Raw genomic sequence first — 20,501 nt, 5'->3', positions numbered from 1 at the left:
ACGGCTTATTTATTGAAATGAAGCCACATTTCAATTGTAAGAGAACTGGAAATCTACACGGCATACGTAATTCTCTTGAAAATGAATCAAATTGTATCACTGGAGACATATGTGCTTTTTGCCTGGTTGTAATAACCGCCAAATCAAGCGTGTCGCCCATTTCCCGCGCTTGACGAAGGCTGAATCATAGACGCCACAAAGCTGCACTATGGAGAGCACAAAGGGCACTGGAGGGGCGAGGACGATCAGATACCCAACCCTGTAATCAAGTGATACTAGATACCGCGTGGGACCCATGCTGCTCTCCGGAGAATCAAAACAAGGCTCTCTTCTATTTCCCAGGAGAAACAGCTTCTTTCATATGTCAGCTATATTCTGATGCAATGATCAGGCTTCGTCCGCCTAGATTAATCAAATTTTCATTCACATTTAAAAGGAATCGCGGAAGAAAGTCTTTAGCTTCAATATCTTCGATTACTGATCCAGCAAACTTATGCGCAAGCAGCAGAAGACAAGATAATATATGTATCAACGTTCCTTTATTTCATATATAACAATATAGTAATGGTCGATTCGTTCACCATCTACCAGTTATATCTCTGAGCAAAGTAACTTCAAAACAGCTCGGCCCGACTTCCCATTCTCTCCCACCCATATAAACCCTCGTAATCACCGAGAAAATCGACATCAAACCCCATTAAATTAGCGTTCTTTGGAGCCTGAAGGACTTGGCAGTTGGCAATGGGCTTCCTGCTTGGTGAAGCTCTGCGGGAACTCTGTGATATCGGCCATGATACCGTTGGTGTTCCAGAGCCCTCGACGGTAAGGGGGAGCAGCGCGGGAGAACCTCCGCCAACATCAGTCACCTCCGCTCTTCGGCGTACAATAACACTTACACAAAGACAGTTCAAGTTCGAATAAATCGAACCCGTAGTATTAACAGGTTCAAAAGTTTATTCACCAGTAAATTTGCGCCTGTAATGTTGGCATGGACTTACTCACGCTAAAATGTGACAACCACAACACAACGAGAATGACAGAAAATCGACCAAGGCCAGGGGGAAAAAAGCGGTGGGTTGAGAAGCATGGCGGGAGCCTGAGAACAATATTGTACTTCACAGGGGCATTCATGGCGCCGGCCGGGAGAGCTGGCCCGCACAGCTGCCCTCCTCCTACCCTCTCCCTGCCTCACTCTCTCTCCCTCTCACTCTCCATCCAACTCACACTAAATCATCCTCTAAAATACTTAGCGTCTACAATCATGCATGTCGAAAGAGAGAAGAAGATGGTTAAGAGAAGCGTGTGACCCGTGGCTTTAAGCCGGCCCTACTAGACCTGGTCACCAGAGGCGCTCTGATTCTCCCTTCATTTTGTCCGTCAGTCGGGCCGGGAGGCGGGAACAGCCTGCCGATCGTTTTGTGATGACTGCGGCCGTAGGGCCTACTTTCCTGCCATCCACCAGTGCTCGGGTCGACCTTAACGACGTTCATAATAGGGGGCGGATTACTTGGTATTATCCTTGATATCAACACCAGTCTCGGACTTGCACACTCCCACCGGAAATATCATAATGGTTCTATAGGACGTTATAAACTTCGTAGATATAATTATGGCCGGCAAGCGGAGCCTAGGACAGGCAGGTTGAGGGAGTGGACACTACGAACGAGGCCAAAGAGCGACGTGTAGGACACTAGCGAGACGTGTCCTAACTGGGACGATTGGTTGGCAACCGTCTGAGCTTTTGTTGTAGAGAAGAGAGAGAGGAGAGGACGCTTGGGCGTGATGCTCCTCCACACGCCTGCCACCACCACCACTGCCACCACCACCACCCCTCACCACCACCACCACCACTACCACCACCACCTCCACCACCACCACCACCACCACCACCACTACCACCACCACCACCACCACCACCGCTCGCCACCACCACCACCACCGCTCACCACCACCAGCACCACCACCGCTCACCACCACCGCTCACCACACACCTCATCAGTAGCACACATATTCTCACTCTCCATACCCGATTTACTGAGCACCGCACAACTTTCGCGATCACTAGAGAACACTATTGAGCACCGTGGAAAACATTGAGCACCGATAATAACTTTTTTGGTAATTTTAGACAATTTTGTGGCTAAACAGAGGTGGAAAGATTGTTTTCCTTCGTTTTAGGTTTGTCATCTCGGTAATGTATCCACATCCATACACGAAATTGACAACAATAAGGATCAGTAATAATAATTACATTTATTATTATTATTATTATTATTATTATTATTATTATTATTATTATTATTATTATTATAAATCAAGAGTCCCCAGAAAATTTAACTTTGTGAACTGCACAAAATGTACTGTGATACCAGGGAGCCGGTGGCTGAGCGGACAGAACACTGGACGCGTGATCCGGTGGTCCCGGGTTCGATCCCGGGCGCCAGAGAGAAACAATGGGCAGTTTCTTTCACCCTGATGCCCCTGTTACCTAGCAGTAAATAGGTACCTGGGAGTTAGTCAGCTGTCACGGGCTGCTTCCTGGGGGTGGAAGCCTGACCGAGGACCGGGCCGCGGGGACACTAAGCCCCGAAATCATCTCAAGATAACCGAGATAACCAGTCGTCACAGAGGTAACAGATAGTGATACAAGTCATAACTCATCACAACTTCCTCCTGCCCCCCTCGGCAGGAGGAAGAGGGTGTGAGAAAGTGTCACACAGTGTCATGTGTTATCATGTGATAGTGTCATGATGTGTTGACGCCGGAAGTGCTTCAGGACCCACCGTTGCCTGGGTCCAGAATCACAGTGTGTATTTAGTGGCATATAAGATAGCATATCAACGCGCCCACCACAACACGTTTTGCTGTGATAATTAACACTGTTAAATATACCTAGGAATAAGATAAACTAACCTCAGGCCGTCATACTTGTCATACTCCAAGACATCGTCGGAGCTGTTGACAAGAATTTTGAATATTTTGATTACGCTCGTTGACACTTCAGGTCTCGTAGGCTGATTTTTTTTCAAAATCGATAGCGGTCAGGCCAAAACGTTAGGACATGAGACTCCATCTCATCCCCCTGTGAGGTGTGAGAGGTGCCTCAAAGACTCTCACTTACCTTGTTGTTGTGTTTAGAGTGATCAGTCCAGCAGTTTGACAGGTCTGATTAAAACTATTCAGCGAAATAATAATATTAATAATAATAATAATAATAATTTTGTTATTATTATTATTATTATTATTATTATTATTATTATTATTATATACGTTATGTACATTATTATAATAATATAATGTTATTATATTAATAATAATAATAATGAGAATAATAATAATTCTGTTATTATTATTATTATTATAATTATTATTATTATCATAACAAGAACAATAGTAACAATAATAAATATCATACAAATGTTAATAATTTAATTATAACAATATAATTGCACCTATAATATTATTTAGAAATAGGAAAAATAAGAGGTGAATTTTGCAGGAGTGCGCTAGGCTGCAGGTCCATATTCACAGTGCTGGATTTTTAAATTCCTCAAATAGTATTATTCTCACTGTGTACCAAAAAAAATATCATTTTCATGCCGGTGCAGCGATATCGGAAATAACAACACAGAGCCCGGATATTAAAATCACAACTCCATGCACAATGAACTTTGAAAGGACAGTCACAAATATGTTTACCCCCGCCCGTGAAAACAATACCCCTTCTCCCCCCTTCCCTCCCCTCCCTGCTCACCCCCCCTCTCACCCCTACTTTTCCTACTTCCCCCCCCCCCCCCTCACCCTGCTAAAACACTTCCCGGTGTATTTTTGTTATATATTTGTTTAGCTTAAGCGCTGGAGTTGTTACAACTTTCCGTAGAGTCGAAACCACATCACCGCCAGCAGAGAATCTCGCCCCCAGCGCCGCCAATTACTCTTTACCATTCCCATGAAACACTGCCAATGGCCCGGTTGAACTTCACAGTAACGAGGTTTCCGTTACCGTCGTTCAAAAGCATAATTGAGAGATTAAGTTGAAATTCAACCCCCTACCCCATGCAGCTTCAATCCCTCGTCCCGACCCGCACACTCAGCCCCGTCCACCTCCTCTGGCTAGGCGACCGCTCTCCACATTTCCACCTCGAGTGTTTGTGGATGGAGATTGTAAACTGATGCAAGTTAGAGCAACAGTGGCGGAGTTGCGGTAGGTCCCGGCTGGCTCCGGATAAGAGCCTAGGTGCGCTACGGACATACAATCAAGGGTTTTGGATGCAGTGGATTATGTTGGTGGGTCAACTCAAAGGGCGCAGGACAGAGTGGGTAGAGGAGAGAGGATGGTGGGGGAAGGGGGGGATGATGGGAGAAGGGTCGGGAGAGGTAGGGATGGAGGGAGGGAGAGAAGTGAGGGAAGCGATGGGAAGAAGGGTAGTGTGGAGTGGTTAGAAAGGCGAGGGGGGGGGGGTGAGTGGAAGGTTGCTGTGGAGTTGAGGGACATGAAGAGCAGGGTCGGGAGAGGTGGAGAGTAGAGTAAGGAGAGGTAGAGAATAGGGTAGGAAGAAGTAGAGGTAGAAAGTAGAGTAGGGTATGATGTAGAGAATAGGATAGGGATAGCTAAGGAGTAGATAGAGGTATAGAGTAGGGTAAGGAAAGGTATAGAGTAGGGTAGGGCGAGGTAGAGAGTAGAGCAGGATGCGGTAGGGATTAGAGTAGCATGGGAGGATCAAGGGGGGGGGTGATAGTGGAGGAGTGTGTGGAAGGTGGTGGTGGTGAAGAGTATGGAAGGGGGGGGGGAGGGGGAGTGGTGGTAGTAGGGAACCAAACGATGCTGGTTCAGTGAGCCTTCTGCTGTAGTCTGATTGTTTCCCAGGTGCTGAGCCGCCACGCTCATGTTGTCACTGATTTCCTCCCCTGTGTCTGTTCTGCTCAAGTTACTGCGCTGGGTAATGTGGCCCGTCTCAGGTAGCAGGCTCCGGTATTGCTTGACTTAAAGATGTAGTAATAACTTCTTGTTATTGCATTGCATTCAGTATCACTGTGTGTTATCACACTCACACACTTTATATATATACAGTATATAAAGCACACAGGGAAGGGGGTGGTAGGAGAAAAGCACACAGAAACTGTATTGGAGGGGATCTAAACATTCCCTCTAATGCGTTATGTGTGGTTTCCTCCGAGGCTAAGGGTTCCCCTTCTTCCAGCCAGAGGTAGTACTCCCTTCCATTGTTAATTGAATATATATATATATATATATATATATATATATATATATATATATATATATATATATATATATATATATTGCCTAAAACATTAAAGAACACACTGATGTAATTAAATGCTGTCTACCACAATGTGGTAGACAGCACATTAACAAATACTAATTAACAAGAATATAAATAAGCACATTAATCGGGAATAAAAAAAGTTTTAGGACGAGCATTGGCTGATAAAGGTAATACAATATATTTTTATTTTAAACAAAAGCGAAAATATTGGCGTTTCGAGCCATACGGCTGTGTTGTTTCCGGATGATAAAGTGAAGGTCATTTGAAAAACACGCCAACCGGATTAATCAGTCGGTGGGGGGGGGGGGGGAGTAAATATTTTTAAGCTTATTTATGATTAATGGTTAAAAAGTATTAAATATGTTAAGACGCTTTTGGTGATCTGGTGTTAATATAACAAAAAAAAAAAAAGCCGTAGAAATCCGGATATTCGAAAATAAAAATCTTAGACCATTTTACACATCCTCTTATCTACGTGTGCATACGCATGCATGCACGGCTGTGTGCACACATACACACAGGAAAAGACTATGAAAATGATATTGCATATCCAAAGTGGAGAAACAACGGAAGTTACTACACAGTTATATACTAAGACAAGGGAAGGGAACTATAAGGGGGGAAAGCGCCAAGCCAAGTTGAAGTTCAAGTATGTTTATTGAGGCAAGAAAGAAATACATCTCAAAGGGATAGAGTAGCTTAGGCTATTTCTACCCCCCCCCCCCTTAGCGCCAAACCATTACGACTATATAGCACTTGGAAGGGGGCAGGATAAGGATTTGGGGTGGGACGGAGGGAAAGGAATGGTGCCTCAACCACTTGGACGGTCGGGGATTGAACGCCGACCTGGTATGAAGCGAGACCGTCGCTCTACAGCCCAGCCCAAGTGGTTGGGAAGACAAATTGAGAATAAAAGCGAGCTTTATGTCAAGAGAGCGAAGCGTATTAGTAAGATTTTTGAGTTCAGATATGAAGGGAAGGCAGAGCACAGTGGTACTAGTGTTGGACACTGGTTTCGATGAAAGAAATTTCGTTTAGCTTGAGAATAAGCACAGTTGATAAATGATAAAATGTAAAGGGTAACCAAGGCGAGAGAAAGATTTGTAAATAAGGGACATTTCAGAATCAAGAAACTGAGGGAGTCAGAAACTGAGTCACTGATGCGCGGAGGAAGAGGGAGAGATGAGGACACTTTTCTTAACAGAAGGAGGATGGTAGGAAAAGAAGTGAATGTACATGCCACTATGCATGGGTTTGCGTTAGACAGAGAAAGAGAACCCGGGCACAGAGCTGCGAACATGGACGTCAAGAAAAGGAAGGAGAGAATTAGATTCCCATTCAACTCTGAAATGGATGGAAGGAGCCATGGAAGATGGAAGGGCGCCTGACAGCTGGGTGGACAGCGCTTCGGATTCGTAGTCTTGAGGTTCCGGGTTCGATCCCAGGTGGAGGCGGAGACAAATGGGCAAAATGTTTCTTCCACCCTGATGCCCCTGTTACCTAGCAATAAATAGGTACCTGGGAGTTAGACAGCTGCTACGGGCTACTTCCCGGTGGGGTGTAACAAAAAAGAGGCTTGGTCGAGGACCGGGCCGCGGGGACGATAAGCCCCGAAATCATCTCAAGATAAGATAAGATAGCCAGACTGTTACGAGAGGAGAGGAAAGGCTGAAAAGGGCCAAAAGTCATGAGGCCATAAAGCAAAAATATCACCATGTAACCATTTGTTTACACGAGTATATAAGGTCCAGAAAGAACACAAAATAGCGTATCTGTCTCTTGAAGATTGCGGGGATCAATGTCTTCTGGGCGCGGTCTCTGATCACGTACAAGGTCAAGATAACGTGAGATCAAGGGGGTTTTATGACAGTAATTGAATATTGAAGAAGTCATCCAAGAACAATTATTGATCCAAATTGTCAATGTTAATTAATTACACATATCGATGTATAAGAGAACCATTCAACAGTTAACGATAAATGCAACAGAAATGAGAGGCAGGGAGGGGTTATGGGGGGATGGGAAGGGGGGTGTTAGGGGAGTGGGGGGTGCTAGGGGAGGGGGGCTAGGGGAAGGGGGTGGGGGAAGGGTTATGGTTAATACAGAGGGGAGAGAATGTTCCTGAGGGAACCTGTGAAGGTCAGTTGCAACTGATCTTCTTACTCCTCACAATCTTCATAACTCTCCTCACAATCTTCCTCACTCTTCTCACACGCCTAAATCTTTCTCACTCTTCTCACAGTCGTCCTCACCTCACACACCTCATAATCTTCCTCACTCTCTTCACACTCCTTGTAACCTTCCCACAATCTTTTTTACACAATCTTCCTACCACTGATTATTCACACAAACAAATCTTCACAAACGTATTAGAAATAAACTGCACAAACAACTCTGTCAAAAAAACTCTACACAAACAACCTAGCATAAATAATCCTTCACAAACAACCCTTCACAAACAACCCTTCACAAACAATCGTTCACTATCAAGGCCACGTCAACAAAGCCTTGCAAGCAGATGAGTGTCACCAGCCCCCCCCCCTCCCCTCCCCCAAGATCTTGGAGTCTGTCTCACTAACAACACCAGGTGTATAATCCAAGAGCAAGCAAACCAAATATTTGCCCTCACAAACCACACACTTCACAAACCCTCATAAAGAAACCAGTGAGTTCAAACAAAACTTTCACCCGACACACTCACAAACAATGACTCAAACCACTAACCACCAACAACGCCTCGCATTAGGGGTGACAAAATCATTCTCAACCTCTTTTCCAATCCCATCCTCTCCATCTCAATTGTCCATTTCCTCCCTCCCTTTCTTCCATCTCTGTCTCTCTCTCCCGCTTACCTCCGTCTCAATTGTCCATTTCCTCTCGTCACACCGGGAAGTTTGTCGTGGGTTTAGCGAGCATTACCAGAGTATTTTGACACCAGTCAGTAGACCTCATTACTGTTAACAATCAGCCTCCACCCTCAATAAGCTACTACTCCCTTATCAGGGCGCGTCAGACGGGTGGGCGTGGGCGCGTATGGGCGTCCTGTGTCTCTGTTTGGAATGTAATCGCTGACTGGTGCAAGGGAAGCTTGTGCAACATTTTCCTGGACGGTGTCTAGGTGGGACATGAAGATCCTGAGCAGGGGAAGGAGGGCGATTCAATCATTGTTAATTTTTTTTCTAGTTGGTATCTCTATCTTGGTCCCTGGGAGGGGGAAGGGAGAGCAGGGGAGGAAAACAGGAGAGGGAAGTAGTGAAAATAGGAGAGGAAAAGAGGGGAAATAGGGGGAGGGGGAACAGGGGAAGGGGAAAAGGAGAAGGGACAGGGGGAGGTGGGGGAAGGAGGAGTACATGGTGAAGGAAAGGGAGAGGGGACGAGGGGAGAGGTGAAGGAAGGGAACAGGGGGAGAGGAGGAGGAGGGGGAGAGAAAGGGGAGGAACAGGGGGATTTGGCACACTCTTGTAACTTTCCCTTAGAATAATAACCTCCCAAGTCACTTCGACTACGGCAGCGAAATCTCGCCCTTACGACGCAAGGCTCCAGAGGCCCAATTCAGTCGAAAGTCCTCGCCAGAGCTTGGCTTATACGGCTCTGTCCCCGCCAGTGATAATAACATGTCCCGTCCCGCGGATTTCGATAGACAAAACGACACTTAGCGCGCCCAGGCATACGGTTCAGTTTACAATGACAATCCCAGTGGACTTAGCACATTGGTATTCCAAAAGAAGGATAAGCTCCTCATCTTCAACGGAGGCTCTAAGTCCTTGACATGTGGATAGAGTTTGTGAGGGTTTGTGGTCGCTAAGTAGGTGGGGATATGCGGCTGTTTTTGCCTTGTGTGGTTAGTGGTGATTAGTTAGAGGTGGTTAGAGGGCGGTAACTATATGAGTAGTGGGCGTTTAGTAGTTGCTAGCTAGGGGGGTTAAATATGCGGTAAGTGATTAGTTAGGGGGTGGGTAACTCAGTGGTTAGTCTGGGTGGGCAGTGGGTAGTTAGGGTGGGTGGTAAGTGGGTAGAAACTCAGTGGTTATTCAGTGGCTAGTTAGGGTGGGTAGTGGTAGCTCAGTGATTAGTTAGGGTGGTGGGCAGTGGGTAGGGTAACCTCAAGGTAACCTCAAGGTAGGGTATCTTCTTGAGGTTATCTTGAGATGATTTTGGGGCTTTTTAGTGTCCCCGCGGCCCGGTCCTCGACTAGGCCTCCGCCCCCAGGAAGCAGCCCGTGACAGCTGACTAACACCCAGGTACCTATTTTACTGCTAGGTAACAGGGGCATAGGGTGAAAGAAACTCTGCCCATTGTTTCTCGCCGGCGCCTGGGATCGAACCCCAGGACCACAGGATCACAAGTCCAGCTCGCTGTCCGCTCGGCCGACCGGCTCCCTAAAGGGTAGTTTGCTGTAATTTTATAGTTTGTTGAAGGTGGGTGAGCGAACGACAACACAGTAGTCTGTGGACGAGTGTCGAGCTGTATCAGCGGTAAACACGTCCAGTGATTAGCAAGTGGTTATATGGGTCGTGGTATAGTGCCCTGAACAACTGCCTAAACTTTAGATGTGTGTTATACAGAGATAGTATGACTATGAGAGTGATTACGGCGTGATGTGACCACTAGCTCGAGTGTCGTTGAACTGCACTGTTGCACGATATGCACATTCCGGTACGTTTAACTGCAAGTTAAAAATTCACGGGCTATTCATGCCCGTGCCACCTTTTGAGTGGCTTAATCTTTATCAATCAATCAGCAAGTTAAATAACGATCAGTATATGCTGTTAATATGAAGGTTTAGTATATATTGCCTTTATGAAGGGTCAATATATTGTCATCATTAATGCTCAGTATTTCCTCCCGTTAAAAGCTGTCACTCTCCAAGTCAACCTGGGAAGGAGAGACACATCTTAGAATTCCGTTTGAGAGCTTGCAGTGAAATTCCAGGTGATAGTTAATTAGATGGCAATATCAGCATGGATACACCTGGGTTAATGACTAGTTGGGCAGGTAATGACCTGGAGGCTCAGGTGTTGACATAACCCATCATCACAGGCTCGCGATCCTCTAGATACGTCTTTAGTTAAAAGGTAAGATAAGAGGAGGGGCAGGGAAGGGAATTGTCAGGGGGAAGTGCGAAACCACTAAGACTATATAGCACTTGGAAGGGGTCAGGATAAGGATTTGGGATCGGACGGGGGGAAAGGAATGGTGCCCAACCATTTGGACGGTCGGGGATTGAACGCCGACCTGCATGAAGCGAGACCGTCGCTCTACCGTCCAGTCCAAGGGACTAAGGATAAGAGGAAGTGCTCTTCACTCTTCAATTCTCTCTCTCTCTCTCTCTCTCTCTCTCTCTCTCTCTCTCTCTCTCTCTCTCTCTCTCTCTCTCTCTCTCTCTCTCTCTCTCTCTCTCTCTCTCTCTCTCTCATCTCCACGGCCTTTACCGCATAGCTTATTATAGTTAAATAATTTTTGTGTGGTGCTGTAAGATGATTATTGGAGAAAATATAAATTATTTGTGCAGTTGTGAAAAACGTTATTACAGCCTTGAAAGCCTGGAGAAATTTGTATTGAGCGTTGTCTCTGTGGAATATTGTGCTCACGTTCTGATGGTACTGATCTTTGCTACAGTAGTTAGTGAAGCTTCTTGAGGTTATCTTGAGATGATTTCGGGGCTTAGCAGCCTGGTCAACCAGGTCTCCTCTTTGTTACACACCCCCAGGAAGCAGCCCGTAGCAGCTGTCTAACTCCCAGGTACCTATTTACTGCTATGTGAACAGGTACATCAGGGTAAAAAAAACTTTGCCCATTTGTTTCCGCTTCCACCGGGGATCGAACCCCGGAACCTTAAAACTACGAATCCCAAGCGCTGTCCACTCAGCTGTCAGGCCCTGAGCTGGGTGAGTTGTTGGTGTTTTGTTGTGATGACATTGTGGTTCCTAGCACTTGTTGTGATGACATTGTGGTTCCTAGCACTTGTTGTGATGACATTGTGGTTCCTAGCACTTGTTGTGATGACATTGTGGTTCCTAGCACTTGTTGTGATGACATTGTGGTTCCTAGCACTTGTTGTGATGACATTGTGGTTCCTAGCACTTGCATTAGTGAGAATGGAGATATGATTAGGAATAAACCACAGTGTCAACCAAGAGACCGTCCACTACCACCAGTCTGTCTACCCCCACCACTACACCACAACAACCACTACACAAGCACCACCATCACCACACCACAACAATCACTACACCACAGCGACCACCATCACCACACCACAACAATCACTACACCACAGCGACCACCATCACCATACCACAACGACCACCAACACTGCACCATAACCTCACCATCACCACACCACAACGACCACTACACCACCACCACCACCACCACCACCACCCAGGAGCCCATCCCCTGCCTCACACACCCTCCAGGCCCTCGCCACAAAAACAGCAACATGTACCTCAACTTGCCAGTAAATCAATTACGAGTTACCTGTCAGAAACAAAGCCGCCAGATGTCTCAAGCAAAACTCATCACGCTAACCCAGCCACAGTCAGCACAGCCAGCCCGGCCAGCCAGCCACATCCTGGCCAGCCAGTCACATCTCGGCCAGCCGGCCACATCCTGGCCAGCCAGCCGGCCACATCCTGCCCAGCCAGCCGGCCACATCCTGGCCAGCCAGTCACATCTCGGCCAGCCGGCCACATCCTGGCCAGCCAGTCACATCCCGACCAGCTACATCCTGGCCAGCCAGTCACATCCCGGCCAACCGGACTAGCAGTATTGCCAACCTTCGTATGTATGGAAAGGAACTTGGCCGATTTCTCTTCTTCTCTTTCCCCTTTAGTCCAACCCCTTGGGCTGGACGGTAGAACAACGGCCTCTCTTCATGCAGGTCGGCGTTCAATCCCCCGACCATCCAAGAAGTTGGGCATCATTCCATCCTTCCGGCCCATCCCAAATCCTTATCCTGACCCCTTCCAAGTGCGCTATAGTAATGATGGCTCGGCCATTCCCCCCTGATAATTCTCTTCCCCTCTTCCTCCTTTAAATATTTGATTCCATAGAAGATATTGTACAAATTGACCTAAAAAGAAATCAACATTCCCAATAATTCTGAGCAGCTTCGTATCTCTTGACTGTAGAACACAATACACCAAAAAAATAAATAAATAAAGCCTAAAGCACCGGGGGTTTCTAACTATCCATTAAATCGCGAATAAATATGAGTTTCTCCGTGCGAAAATCGCAGGGTTCCATTGGCAATAAATCGGATGGTTGGCGTTGGCAACGGTGGAGCCCGGGGAGGGGGCCGACAGTCTGCGGAAATCCGGAGAACCCGATTGTCACTTGGCCGGATTATGGGACTATGACAACACTGTTGGATTACTGCGTGGGGGAGGCGGGAGGGTGAGGGAGAGGGAGAGAGGGAGAGAGGGAGAGAGGGAGAGGGAGAGAGGGAGAGAGGGAGAGGGAGAGAGGTAGAGAGGGAGAGGGAGAGAGGGAGAGGGAGAGAGGAAGAGGGAGAGAGGAAGAGGGAGAGAGGGAGGAAGAGAGAGGGAGGAAGAGAGAGGGAGGAAGAGAGAGGGAGGAAGAGAGAGGGAGGAACAGAGAGGGAGGAAGAGAGAGAGAGAGAGAGAGAGAGAGAGAGAGAGAGAGAGAGAGAGAGAGAGAGAGAGAGAGAGAGAGAGAGAGAGAGAGAGAGAGAGACCGTGAAGAGAGGAATATCGGGGGGGGGGGATTAGGATAGGAAGAGAAGGAGGCCACGGAAGGAGAGGGGACGCCAGGATGGAATGAGAATTGGATACGGAGGTAAGAAGGAAGGTTAAGAGGAAAAAGAGATAGGTTAAGGGAAAAGAAACAAAGGAGGAAACAGGTGATAAGAGGGAGTTAATTATCAGGGGAAAGCGCCAAGCCATAACGCCTATATCGCCTGTGAATGAGAGGTAAACGTTTAGTACATAATATAGAAATGAGAAAGAGAAATATAGAGTACATAACAGTGAGGGAATAACTAGTGAAGTAGACCTGACACAGTGAAGAGTGGATATATCATCACACTAACACACGCTGGACACGTGGTCCTGTGGTCGGGGGTTCGATTCCCGGCGCCGGCGAAAAACAGTGGGCAGAGTTTCTTTCACCTTGATGCACCTGTTACCTAGCAGTAAATAGGTACCTGGGAATTACATAGCTGCTACAGGCTGCTTCCTGGAGATGTGTGTGTGTGTGTGCCGACAGGGTTCCAGCCACACATACGCTGGCAAAAATATACACCTCATGTACGTATATGGGAACCTTCATGCACGCACACACCTTCACACACACACGCGTGCACAATATTCACGCATGCACACGCAACCATGCACACACGCCTCTGCATGCTCATACCTGCACAGGCACCTGTGGAAACGTGCACCCACACGTCACCATACAGGATTGTATACATGGGCTCATGAATATACATGAGTACATGCGTGCATGTACATACCTGAGTACCCAGATACTGGAGTATGCTCGAGAATGCGTATACACATACATAAACACACACGTACATGATTACAAACTCACATGAGTGCATACGCACATAAGTATTCACTGTAACGAATAATCGTACCACAACGTTTACGCTTTTGTACTTCAAGTTAATATTGAACCTTGTACTATATAAATGTTGTCATTGACATTCTTCTTCCAATTATTATTGTTAACACATAGAAATCACACTAACGTGATTTATAGATCAGTGAGAAAATCCACCCGGGCTGTGAGCTAGCTGGGCGGGAACCTACGACCAAAGCATTGCCAAGCCACAGACTCTGATCGCTGGACCATCATTGGTGCTCCAGTGGTAGAGTATATGCGGCTTGGCAATGCTTTGGTGGTAGGTTCGCGCTCAGCTCACAGCCCGAGTGGATTTTCTCATTATTAGTATTTTGTTTTTGATTTGCCAGTCAAATATGTTGGTTATATGTGGGCGTGGCGTGTAGACTTGGTCACCTATGGATCCTCGAATATGTGGCTACTCGTCGCATGTCTCCTCGTTACTTGCGTTTCATCGTTTCTTGTGGCTCCTCGTTACTTGCAGCTCCACATTTGTGGCTCCTCGTTACTTGCGGATTATCGTCACTTGTGGCTCCTCGTCACTTGTGGTTCCTCGTTACTTGTGGTTCCTCGTCACTCGTGGCTCGTCGTTACTTGTGGCTCCTCGTTACTTGTGGCTCCTCATCACTTGTGGCTCCTCGTTACTTGTGGCTCCTCGTTACTTGTGGCTCATCACTTGTGGCTCCTCATTACTTGTGGCTCCTCGTTACTTGTGGCTCCTCGTTACTTGTGGCTCCTAATCACTTGTGGCTCCTCATCACTTGTGGCTCCTCGTTACTTGTGGCTCCTCATCACTTGTGGCTCCTCGTTACTTGTGGCTCCTCATCACTTGTGGCTCCTCGTTACTTGTGGCTCCTCGTTACTTGTGGCTCATCATTTGTGACTCCTCGTTACTTGTGGCTCCTCGTCACTTGTGGCTCCTCATCACTTGTGGCTCCTCATCACTTGTGGCTCCTCGTTACTTGTGGCTCCTCGTTACTTGTGGCTCCTCATCACTTGTGACTCCTCATCACTTGTGGCTCCTCGTTACTTGTGGCTCCTCATCACTTGTGGCTCCTCGTTACTTGTGGCTCCTCATCACTTGTGGCTTCTCGTTACTTGTGGCTCCTCATCACTTGTGGCTCCTCATCACTTGTGGCTCCTCGTTACTTGTGACTCCTCGTTACTTGTGGCTCCTCGTCACTTGTGGCTCCTCATCACTTGTGGCTCCTCGTTACTTGTGGCTCCTCGTTACTTGTGGCTCCTCGTCACTTGTGGCTCCTCATCACTTGTGGCTCCTCGTCACTCGTGGCTCCTCGTTACTTGTGGCTCCTCGTTACTTGTGGCTCCTCATAATTTATGGCTCCTCGTTACTTGTGGCTCCTCATAACTTATGACTCCTCGTTACTTGTGGCTCCTCGTTACTTGTGGCTCCTCATAACTTATGGCTCCTCGTCACTTGTGGCTCCTCATAACTTATGGCTCCTCGTTACTTGTGGCTCCTCATAACTTATGGCTCCTCGTTACTTGTGGCTCCTCATAACTTATGGCTCCTCGTTACTTGTGGCTCCTTATAACTTATAGCTCCTCGTTACTTGTGGCTCCTCATAACTTATGGCTCCTCGTTACTTGTGGCCCCTCATAACTTATGGCTCCTCGTTACTTGTGGCTCCTCATAACTTATGGCTCCTCGTTACTTGTGGCTCCTCGTCACTTGTGGCTCCTCGTCACTTGTGGCTCCTCATAACTTATGGCTCCTCGTTACATGTGGCTCCTCATCACTTGTGGCTCCTCATCACTTGTGGCTCCTCGTCACTTGTGGCTCCTCGTTACTTGTGGCTCCTCGTCACTTGCTGCTCCTCATAACTTGTGGCTCCTCGTTACTTGTGGCTCCTCGTCACTTGTGGCTCCTCGTCACTTGCTGCTCCTCATAACTTGTGGCTCCTCGTTACTTGTAGTTCCTCGTTACTTGTGGCTCCTCATAACTTGTGGCTCCTCGTCACTAATGGGATTGATTTTGAGGGCTTCGTGAAATGTATTATTATTGACATTATTTTACTGTTTTCGAAAATGTAATTTTTATTGTTGGTATTATTATTATTATTATTTTCAGAACTATTTGTAAGAGTTGAATACTATTAAGAGTTAATCAGCAATACTTAGTGATGTAAAGGCAAACAGCCAAACTTATAGAACAAAATGAACAGAGAAAATGGGACTTAATGTAAAATATTTAACGTAATATATCAAATTAAATGAAGAGATAACTGGAACGTTACAAATCAGGTGTTTGTTATGCAACTTATGAAATACTTTTTTTTTTTAAGAAAGTAATGTAGAACATTAAATGGAATCAAAGCTAAAATGTAATCCAGTCATGGTAAACAATTACTATAAACTAGTCTGTAAACCGTAGTCACTTTAAACTAATATCTAAACCACAGTCCCATAGTCACTGTAAACTAGTCACCAAACTAGAATTACGATAAACCTGATTCACTGTTAACTAAAGTCAATATAAACCATAGTATCATTAAGTCAATCACTGTAAACCTTGGTCAATATAAACGAGAATATCTGTAAATCATAATCACTGAAAATCACTGTAAACCAGAGTATGTAAACCGAACGCACTATAAACCAAAAGTTACTGTAACCTAGTGTTGATGTTGATGAAACCGCTTTAACCCAGACGCTCTATATACCAGAGGCTCCATTAACCAGTCACTGTAAACCAGAGTATACACAGTAAGTATAATGAACGACCAGAGTAAGTAATTATCAAAAGAAGACACCAAGTTGGTGAGACTATGTAGAAGAATATACACAATATACTGAGAGTCCAGAGTAAACACAGTACATATACTTAGGGATCAAAGTATATACAGAAAGTATACTGAGGGGACCATACCACAATAAATAAGTGCCCGAAAATAGAGACAGAGATTATGGGATAAGTGATAAAATAAAATCAAATAATAACAATAATAATTATATTAATAATTATAATAATAATAATAAAAACAATAATAATAATAACAATGGGTAATGCAATAAGTGATAATAAAAATATCTGGGATTTTAATCCTAGCAGCAGTAACAAGCTGGAACAGCAATCACGACTCAAGACCCACGGGAAAGAGGAGACTGGAAGAGTAGATAAGGGAAGGAAAGAGGGGGATAGGGAAAGGAAAGAGGAGGAGATACTGTAAAGAAGAGGAGAGAAAGAAAAAGGGGAGGGGGAAAGGAAAGATGGGAGAGGGAAATATAACTAGGGTAGAAAAGGGTAGGGGAGAAAGAAGGTGGGGAAATAAAGGAATAAATAGGATAAACAATAAGATGTACAAAGATTGGCTAGGAAGAAAAGAGGAAGAATGTAATAGAGGGACAGAAAAAAATAATAAATAAGTGAATAATACCTTCCGTGGGTAGCTAAATTATTATTATTATTATTATTATTGAGAAATAGGTATAAATTATTTATATTTTTATTTTAATTTGTAATAAATAATTCTAAAAATGGTAATCAATGATTACCATGCAGTTTTTGAGCACTTGGCTATCGCGATCGATAATTAACACGTCGAGTAGAACCTTTGATTATCGCGATCAGAAATGATCATCATTTGAGCCTCTTGGTTATTGGAACCCTTGATTATCGCGAATAATCACTAATAATTCCACGTATACTCTTTGTCCCAAACCCTTCACTCCCTCCCTTCCTCTCTCCCTTCCTCGCCCTCCCTCTAGTGAAGCCGCATATCCAGTTCGAGGTTCACAAGCAATAAACCTCCAGCGTTAATGAAGCCCCTCCTCCCCTAGTGAAACCTCGAGGGCTGCCACACCGTCCCCAGTACGCCCACAGCCAATTATAATCCCTACCTCCCTCCCTCCCCTCCCTTCCCCTCCTTGCTACTGCTGCCATGAATGAACCGGTCTAGGTTTTCCTCGCTTCTATCCCCTCACTCCTATCCTGGACGAAGCCGCCGCGGGTGAACTTGGGCAACGGTACGTAAACCCCTCATATTAGGTAACTTCGTCAGGAGTAAACCCCTCGTGTGTGTCAACTTCAGTCAGGATTAAACCGATATGTAGGTTAACTCGTTGGGAGTAAACTCACATCTGGGTTAACTTTATGATCTAAAACCACCATACATGGTAATTTCTTCAAGGTAAACCCCCCAGTAGGGTAACTTCTTCAAGGTTAACCACCAGTAATGTAACTTCATCACAAGGTAGAGTAACTCAGTCGAGAATAAACTGTTTTAGAGGGACGTCTTAAAGTCTAATCCCCACTGTATACAGTGGGGATTAGGACTGGACTCCCACCCTCGTCAGCCTTATTACCCGAAACCCCCACTGAGAAAGCGGGCTCTTCTACTGCTCAACAACAACCCTTGTAACAAAGTAAAGTCCTTTGCAGGTGAATCCCAAAAACAGAGAGAGAGAGAGAGAGAGAGAGAGAGAGAGAGAGAGAGAGAGAGAGAGAGAGAGAGAGAGAGAGAGAGAGAGAGAGAGAGAGAGAGAGAGAAAGAGAGAGAGAGAGCACACACAGAAAACTCCACCTGTAAACCTCTCTCCCTCACTTGACGGGGATCGTCTTTGCAAAGCGTCCGCGCGCGCGCGCGCGGAACCCACATCAACATGCCTCTCTATAATTAAAGCCACAGCTGACAGCTTTGATGTTGCCCCCAAGTGTGTCGTCTCCAACTGCTGTCAGGCCCTCTGGTGACATGACACTTGTTTTGATATGACACATGAAGAAACACATGTACCATGTATATTTTCATGTGTGTGTGTGGGTGGGAATACTCCGTGGTATCAGTTTCTTTGCTCGAGTTAACGCATGTGATCCAAATTTCGTAATCCCAAAACCTTACATATAATTTGACACGCAATTTTCGTATATGATTTGTAAGTGTGGTGGTGGTGAGTACAGGGGGACGACCCTGGAGTTGTAGTAACCCATCCACAGACACCACCGGGCTTATTGATCAGTTCCCACTGGTATTGAAAGATAAGGAGGGTGAGCAGATGGTCAATTCTCTACCGACCAGAACTTTGTAATCTGGAACTGACTACATATTCACCGTCTCGTGGTGCAGACAACCGTGTACGAGAATTAATAGACATTTAATATATTATATTTGTTTTTTGCTTAAAATTATGGTTTAGTGACTATTGTTGATATTGGATGAGCCAGTGAGTAAGGTTTCCTCTCGTGCAAGCTCTATTATAAATATGTTGGAATCACAGTGTTTTAGAGAAGTCACCTCTGAAAGTATATTCTATAGCTGCAGTGGAAACCCCACTCACTGGCAGCCGCTGCGGTCTTTAGTTCAGTTTCACGTCTTGGAGTGTGTGCGTCAGTAACATGCGAGTCGAAACAGTGGCAAAAAGGCAAGGTGGTGACGCCCCCGTCCATTTGCCACTGAGGAAGGCGCCACCCCTGGGTTGTACCCCTGAGGCATGCCGCGTGGCCACCATGGACAGGCGGCGGCTTACCTGTTCTTAGCAGCTGCTGCTCTGTCTCGCTGCCTGCGGTTCTTGAACCAGTTGCCGACTTGTGTAGGGGTGAGACCCGTGGCCGAGGCCAGCTCCCTCTTCTTGCTGGGGTTGGGGTACGGGTCCTGGAGGTAGGATTCCCTAAGTAGGGATCTTGTGCGTTCCTTGAAGCAGTGAGTCTTCTGCTCGCCGTCCCAGATGGTCCTGGGAAAGGGAAACTTCTTGCGGACTCTGTACTTGTCAACCGGCCCCAGCGGGCGGCCCCGGAGGCGCTCAGCCTCCTGGTAGTGCGCCTCCAGCCACAGTGCCTGCAGACGCGCGTGCGACGATTTGGAAAAACGTTGTGATTCCAATATAGCGTAGAGCTCCCTGAAGTTGCCCACGTGGAAGGAGACGAGGGCGCGCGCTCGCAGCACCGCCTCGTGTTTGTTGAGGTCGTGGAGGTGCGGGTGAGCCACCGGCAGCGACCACAAGAAGCGTCCAAGTCGCTCCATGTCGCCACTCTCTTCCAGAGTCTCGCAGACGGCGGCCACCTGGGCGGCGGTGAAGGAGAGTGAGGGCAACGGCACTAGCGGCGTGGGAACTACAGGACTGCCAGATCCTCCCAAATTACCATTGCTCGCCGCATTTGCACTCAAGGCATTTAGAGCCGAGAACGCGCCAAAAGAACCAAAAGAACCAAGACCACCGAGTCCACTCATGAGCGCCATGTTGGGCTGCAGCGCCCGCAGCAGATCCGCGACGGAGGACGCCAGCTTGGCGGGTTAAACGGCAGGCGAGGACTCCAGCGTGGCGACCGCTCGGTGCCGCTGGCGGGCCAGGGGACGGGGCTTATCCCGGCCACGCCCCCCGTAGCTGCCTCCACCAATCACCGCAGCGCCCCTCCCCTAGCGCCGCCCATAGAGCAATTCCACCATCCTATTGGCCGGCCGTCCGCCGTCGCCATGACAACGCTGTCAATCATCGACCGGTCTGCCAATCAGTGGCGGGCAGCGGCGGTGGTCGGTGGCAGGTCGCGTTACGGCCGTGTTGATTCGGTAACGGAGCCCGGCCTCTGATAGGCAACTTAGCGCCGCCGCCCGGGCTCCAGTAATGGAATAATGGGGACGTGGCTATCGACCGGGCGCGGCGCTCCCT

General features: G+C 46.9%; 1 protein-coding gene across 1 annotated transcript in view; it reads right to left on the bottom strand.

Moving 5' to 3' along the window:
- The window catches only part of LOC123748415 (homeobox protein SIX3), a 100,434-nt gene extending 80,306 nt beyond the window's left edge, over positions 1 to 20,128 (bottom strand). The window contains exon 1 of the mRNA XM_069333885.1: positions 19,365 to 20,128. Within this exon, the coding sequence (XP_069189986.1) occupies positions 19,365 to 20,074 (710 nt within the window). The 5' untranslated portion in view covers positions 20,075 to 20,128. The remainder of the gene's footprint in view (positions 1 to 19,364) is intronic.
- Positions 20,129 to 20,501: the final 373 nt, after the last annotated feature.

This window comes from Procambarus clarkii, chromosome 30 (genome assembly GCF_040958095.1).
Source record: "Procambarus clarkii isolate CNS0578487 chromosome 30, FALCON_Pclarkii_2.0, whole genome shotgun sequence".
Lineage (NCBI taxonomy): Eukaryota > Metazoa > Arthropoda > Malacostraca > Decapoda > Cambaridae > Procambarus > Procambarus clarkii.
The sequence above is the reverse complement of the archived record's forward strand: the minus strand, read 5'-3'. Positions and strand labels throughout refer to the sequence as shown.